This window comes from Lathyrus oleraceus, chromosome 1 (assembly GCF_024323335.1).
Source record: "Lathyrus oleraceus cultivar Zhongwan6 chromosome 1, CAAS_Psat_ZW6_1.0, whole genome shotgun sequence".
Lineage (NCBI taxonomy): Eukaryota > Viridiplantae > Streptophyta > Magnoliopsida > Fabales > Fabaceae > Lathyrus > Lathyrus oleraceus.
The window spans coordinates 424884117-424891192 of NC_066579.1; the positions used below are offsets into that span (position 1 = coordinate 424884117).

The 7076-nt window shown below is 37.9% G+C and overlaps 1 protein-coding gene across 1 annotated transcript; it reads right to left on the reverse strand.

Moving 5' to 3' along the window:
- Positions 1–2277: 2277 nt before the first annotated feature.
- LOC127078944 (protein DMP2) lies at positions 2278–3265 on the reverse strand. The gene has a single exon (XM_051019358.1). It carries the CDS (start codon positions 3177–3179, stop codon positions 2520–2522), a length of 660 nt encoding a protein of 219 aa, XP_050875315.1. The 5' UTR covers positions 3180–3265; the 3' UTR covers positions 2278–2519.
- Positions 3266–7076: the final 3811 nt, after the last annotated feature.

Sequence of the window (7076 nt, forward strand, 5' to 3'; positions counted from 1 at the left end):
AACCTCTCCAAATTAACCATCGGTTCTATCCTCAACGGATCCATTGCTACACCTCCTCGAGATATAACATGACTAAGAAATTTCACCTCAGACATCCAGAACTTGCATTTACTAAACTTCACGAAAAAAATATTTCTCTTGCAAAACTGATAGCACGATTATCACATGCTTCATTTGCTCCTCTAGAGTATGGGAGTAGATTTGAATATCGTCTATAAAGATTACCACAGATTGACCCAAATATGGTTGGAATACCCCGTTCATGTAATACATAAAGACTGTAGGAGCCTTGGTCACTCCGAACGACATAACAAGAAATTCGTAATGGCCATACCGCGTCCTGAAACCAGTCTTTGGTGTATCAGAACTCTCCACTCAAGTGTGATGATATACAAGCCTTAGATCAATTTTCGAGAACTCACGTGCTCATTTCAACTGATCTAAGATGGTATCAATATGAGGCAATGATACTTGTTCTTTATAGTGACCTTGTTCAGTTGGAGGTAATTGATGCACATACACGTCTCATTGTTCTTCTTCTTCACTAACAAGATTGATGATCCCCGCAAAGATACACTTGGTTGAATAAAATGCTTTACTAGCAATTCTTCTAACGGACTCTTCAACTCCCTTAGCTCGACCAGAGACATTCGATAACGAGCTATGGAAACTGAAGCAGCTCCTGGGACAAGATCGATGGAAAACTCTATTTCTCTTTCTGATGGAAGGGAAGTGACATCTTTAAGAAATTCACATACTACTGGAGTTTTAGAAACATTCGTCTATCCTCTTAATCCATGGTGAGAATCAAAATAAAAAGACATTTCTTGAGTGAACAAGCAACTGATCATATTAATTGTACCTTCTAGAAGTGCACTCATCACATCTTTAGGAGTGGCGTCATGGGTAGGAATGAAGAAAACTTTATCCTTACACCTGATATACACTGAGTTGGCAGATATCCAATTCATCCCCAAAACTACATTGATCTTCTTGAATGGTAGGAAAATCAGATCAATCTGAAATTCACGGTCCTTAAAGGAAACAGAAAAATTCCTACGGATCCACTAAATCTCCATACTAGTATCCGTTGCTCTGGTAACAACCATAGGAGAGTGAAAGGGGAACAAGTTATAATCCAAGTTGTTGAACATACTTTGTGGAAATGAAATAATGAGATGCTCCACAATCAACTAGAACAAACAAAGGTTGATTATTCACGAAGCATGTACCAACAATGAGGTCGTTGTTACCTTGGCCTTTTTAGAATCCAAGGTGTAAACTCGACCAGTACCTTTTCCATGCGAACTCTGATTAGGACAATCCTTCACTATGTGCCATTACACCGAAAACATAGTCACTTACCTGGCCTACAATCTCCAAAATGGCTTATCTTGCAGGAGTTACACTGAGGTGGTTGGGTGATCTTCCACCTTGAGATTGTTTCCCTTTTGATAGGGAGCCTCAGGGTTCAGATAGTGACCCGACCTCCCATGTTTATCGTGTCCCTGCCTTGCTTGTTCTTTCTCTGCTTGGATTTTCTTCAAGGTATGATATGCAAAAAAAAAACATTGTTGTAAGAGCTCTGCATAAGTCTCATACTTTTGTTGGGCCACGGTGTGCTCAATTTCACATCTCAAACTAAACACGAACGAATTAACCTTTCACAACTCATTTGGGGCATATAAGGTTTGGTTGGAGTAAGCCGACATATCTTGTATACTGGATATGCAGATTCGGGTCTCTCTCTATACTCTCTCTAAGCTTTGTCAAATTCTGACTTTAGAGAGTGAAAAGAAATGAGATGAAAGAGGTTCCATTCAACTTGTATACTGGATATGCAAATTTACAGTTATGCCCTTGCCATTAAACTTTATTTACAACATTGTCGCTCTTGGTTAACTATTGTCATTCCCACTTAATTAAATGTATTGTCTTACTAATCCAACCATTATTCATATTAGCACATCATTAGTATGATACTCACTTATTATTAGAAAGCTAAGATTTGTATTTTTGTTTTTCAATTCCTCCAAATGGGTCTTGGGTCTGACCTAATAGTTGTTAAAGATTCATTAGAGTTGATCTACTATTTAAAATGCATTGTGACTTATTAATGAATATGAATATTCTGTTTGTTATTTATATTCGAGTTACGAGATTAAAAATAATCTTCAAATTTAAGGACCACTTGGCCTGTTTAATACTCTTGTTTTTTCAAATTAAAAGCATGCAATAAAGCATTCTTACTATTCCAAATTTATAATCTACATGCACTGTTTCACAAGTAACTTTCATATATTCACCCACTAATTAATTTCACAAGTAAATCTTTGACACATTGTTGTAACTCATTGACTCATTGTTTTGACCGACTCTTAGACAGTTAAATCCAAACCCAAACAAACATCATACTAGAATTAACAAATTAATCAAACAAATAGCAAACAATTGAATGAAACTCGACCATTTTATACATGACTCTGCATCATAATATAACCAATCATGAACAAAGAATGCTATGTAGACTTTTGAGAGGTGTCATTAGTATCAGAACTAGTAGGGTATCCAATTCCATGTCGATAACTAGGAAATATCATGAACACTGTACCAGAAACCATACCAATAACAGGTGGCAAAACCTGCATCAGCATCTTCTCACCAAGCTCAAACTCCGGGTAGAAGCACCGCACAATATTTGTATCTAGCAGCCCCAACACAGCAAACACAATCAACGAAACCAAAGCATGCACGAAATCTCCAAACCTAAGCTTATACACCGACAAATCAACACCCTCCGACGCCGGAGATGGCCAGAGACCCTTCGCGGTAACAATACCGTAGTGTGTCTGCCCATCACTTCCGGTGTAACTGTCGGTGAAGGAAGTAAAAGCACAGTTGAAACCACAAATAACAAGGAGAATACCGCTTAGGTATTTGTTGATGGTGGTGCAGTGTCCGGTGTTGCTTACAACTGGACTGAGAAACTGGAACAAGAAGACAGTGCCGGTCGGAAGAAGCTTAACGAGGTTTCCTACTCCAGAGAATGTTTTCCCTCTCATAGTAGTAGCACCTTTGTTGGTGCTTGTTTTTGAGGCTGAGGCTCTAATTTCACTCATTTTTCTCTTTTTTTTAGCTTTGTCTAATTTTGTGAGTTTTTGTTGTGATGTTTCTATCATTTTATAGAAGTTGATGATGGAATAAGAGTTGGTTGCTTCTACGCAAAATTGGTGAAGAGTGTTTTTGTGTGAATTGTGAAGTTGTTTTACTTGTACTTTTGGAAAGATCCATTACCTCAGCTTCAATTCTAATTCAAGCTATGGTTTCATGTCCATGGCATTTTTCTTGTTTTGTCATAATTAGTAACTAAATATAGTGGTACGTTATGTTTTACTCCTTGTTTTATTACTTTAATTTCAGAAATTATTTTCTTAAATCTAGCTTAGTCATAAAAAACAAAATTAAATTTTTTAAGAAAAGTTATTTAGTTATCTCATGAAAACGGGTTCTGTGGTGTAAGATACGTATGAGTTATCTCCGCGTGGTTAAGTATGGTTCGGCACGAGACATGCGTAAGAAAACAGATTTTGATGATACTATGTGCCCATGCATGCGATTGCCGACCCTTTACACATTTGGACTGACTTTAGAAATGAGAATCTTGTTTTCTTATTTGGTGATTTAAGTTTGTTACTTTTGTTGTATAGGATTCGGTGATTTAAGCCATTTCTAAGTGTTTTGTTTTTTTACATCCTTAGAGTCTTAAATCGAATAATATATTGTCTGAAGTGATTATAAGTTGGACAATCTTCACCTTATAAGTTGATTTTGTAGGAATGAGTTAGACAAAACCTAAATTCTAATATGATATTAGAGTTTGATTTAAGATCCAGTGGGTCAATCCTATTAGGTTTCTGTTATCGAGTCACTCATCAATTACTTTCACGCTTCAGATGTCTAGTTCTGGATGTGAGGAGGTGTTTTAAGAGTCTCACGTCGGACAATATATGACATTAACATGTGCTTATAAGTGAGAAAAATCTTCACCCTACAAGTCACTTTTGTATGGGTGAGTTAGGTGTTGGTGCAAAGGTAGAATAAAAGATGAATATTCTATTAAGAGAATGACGGCTACAAAAAGGATTAAAAGTTACAATGATTGACACCCTATTTATAAGCCTCTAACAAACTTAAATATGAATCAAATCTAATATTTAAATCTAATATCTAACAAACTTAAATATGAATCAAATCTAATATTTAAATCTAATATCTAACAAACTTAAATATGAATTAAATCTAATAATTAAATCTAATACCATCCCTTAATTCATATTCCATCAAAACTTGTAACACCAATTCCATCCCTTAATCTGAGAAATTGATCAGTCTTGATAGCTTTCGTCAGAACATCTGCCAACTGCTTCTGAGTGCTGCAGTGTACAACTTCTAACACTCCCCTCTGAACTTGATGTCTCAGAAAATGATACTTGGTCTCAATGTGCTTGCTTCTCCCATGCAACACTGGGTTTCTGGCAAGATTGATTGCAGACTTGTTGTCAATCATCAGCTTCAGAGGTTTGTTTACTTTAATCTTCAGATCCTACAATAGATTCAGAATCCACACAGCTTGGCATGCAGTAACAACAATCTTACAATTCTTCAGATCAAATCTCTTCAGAAGTTCTAATTCATACTTGAGCTGATGCAAAATAATACCTTTCTCAAAGTATCTGAACTCCATCCCTAGAAAGTATGTCATTTTGCCTAGATCAGTCATTTCGAATTCATTCATCAGAACTTTCTTGAACTTGGCTATCTCCTGTTCAGAACTTCCAGTCAGCAGTATATCCTCAACATATAAACATACCAGAGTCATATTTCCTTCAGAAGTATGCTGAACATAGACACCGTACTCCATCTCACATTTCTGAAAGCCTTACTTCTTGAAAAATGAATCAATCTTCTTATTCCAAGCTCTGGGCGCTTGTTTCAATCCATATAGAGCTTTGTATAATTTGTACACCATCCCTTCCTGATTCTTTTTCACAAATCCAGGAGGTTGTGACACGTAAACTTCTTCTTCTAACGGACCGTTCAGAAATGCAGATTTTACATCTAAATGCATCAGAGGCCAATTCCTGTTAGCAGCTATTGCAATCACCATTCTGATTGTTTCATGTCTTGCTACAGGTGCAAACACTTCAGAGTAATCTAGCCCAGGTTTCTGTAGAAATCCTCTGGCTACCAACCTTGCTTTATGTTTGCCAATTGAACCATCTGGCTTTAACTTCTGCTTGAAAACCCATCTGACGCTGATGGTTTTCTTGTCTGTTGGAAGTTCTGTCAGCTTCCATGTCTTGTTTCTCTCTATAGCATCAAGTTCTTCTTTCATGGCCTTCAGCCAGAGCTTCTGCTTAAGAGCCTCTTCTGTACTTATGGGTTCAGAGTCTACTAACATGGCACACTGAATAACTTCTCCTTCAGAGTCTACTTCAGTGTCTTGCAGCATGTCAAATTCTGCATATCTTCTGGGGATGTTTCTGATTCTTTGTGGTCTCTGAACTTGTTCAGAGTCTTGAGCTTCAGAGTTTCTAGCTTCAGATGGTTGACTTCCTCCAGAGCTTTGATCATCTTCAGGGTCTGGCATATTTCCAGAGTCTGAATTGCCACCAGAATCTGGATTACCATCAGAGTCTGGGTCATCTGGATCATCAGAGTCACCTTCATCTTCTGAGTCTTCTCCAGAGTCAGAATCACTATCAGAATCAGAATCAACGTCAGAGTTTACTCCAACCTCAGAAATTCTGAACTCTGACCTTTCTTCAGAGGTTCTAACATCAGAGTCAGATTGAGACTTATCCCAATTCCAAACTTCTGATTCCTTCACAATCACATCTCTGCTGAATTCAATTTTATTGGTTTCTGGACAATAGAGCTTGTATGCACCTGTACTGTGGTACCCTATCAGAATCATCACTTTGCTTCTATCATCCAGCTTCTGTCTTCTGGCTTCTGGAACATGTTTATAGCAAACAGAACCAAACACCTTCAGATGACTAACACTTTGCTTATCTCCAGTCCACTTCTGTATTGGAACTATTTCCTTCAACTTCTTCGTAGGACATCGGTTGAGTACATACGTTGCGGTGGCAACAGCTTCTCCCCAGAGCTTCTGAGGAAGCTTCTTCTCCTTTAGCATGCTTCTCACCATATCAAGCAAAGTTCGGTTTCTTCTTTCAGCAAGACCATTGTGTTGAGGGGTATAAGGAGCAGTAACCTCATGCTCAATTCCATTCTCCTCACAGAACTTCTGGAACTCTTTGGAGTTATACTCACCTCCACCGTCAGTTCTAAGAATCTTCAGCTTTTGACCACTCTGATTCTCAGCCTTCATTCTGAACTTCTTGAATTCATCAAACACCTCGTGTTTGAACTTAATAAGGGATACCCATGTCATTCTTGTGAATTCATCAACAAATAACACAAAGTATTTATTCCCTCCCATCGATGCTACTGGAAATGGACCACACACATCAGAATGTACAACTCCCAAGGCATGTTTTGCTCTTGGAGCAGTTTCTGACGCAAATGGCAATCGTGGTTGTTTTCCTTCCATACAAACTTTGCATGACTTTTCAGGCTTCTTAATTGCAGGAATTCCATGTACCAACTTCTTTGAATTCAGATGTTTTAAGCTTCTGAAATTCAAATGACCAAATCTTCTGTGCCACAGCTCACTCTCCTTCTCAGCACTTGTTGCACTAAGACATTCTGAGTCTGCAGTTCTGACATTCACCTTGAATGTTCTATTCCTTCCCTGTTCTGACTCCATAATCAACTTCTGATTACAGTCGTACAGCTTCAGAAGATTGTCCTTCATGGTAACTGAGAAACCTTTCTCAATTAATTGTCCCACACTCATCAGATTGCTTCTGATGCCAGGTACATACCACACGTTCTGAATCAATGTTGTTTTCCCATTGTTCAGAGTCACTCTGACATTTCCCATACCTTCTGCATTAAGATATTTGTCATCAGCACATCTGATCTTTGTCCTCTTTTCAGAGTCAAAG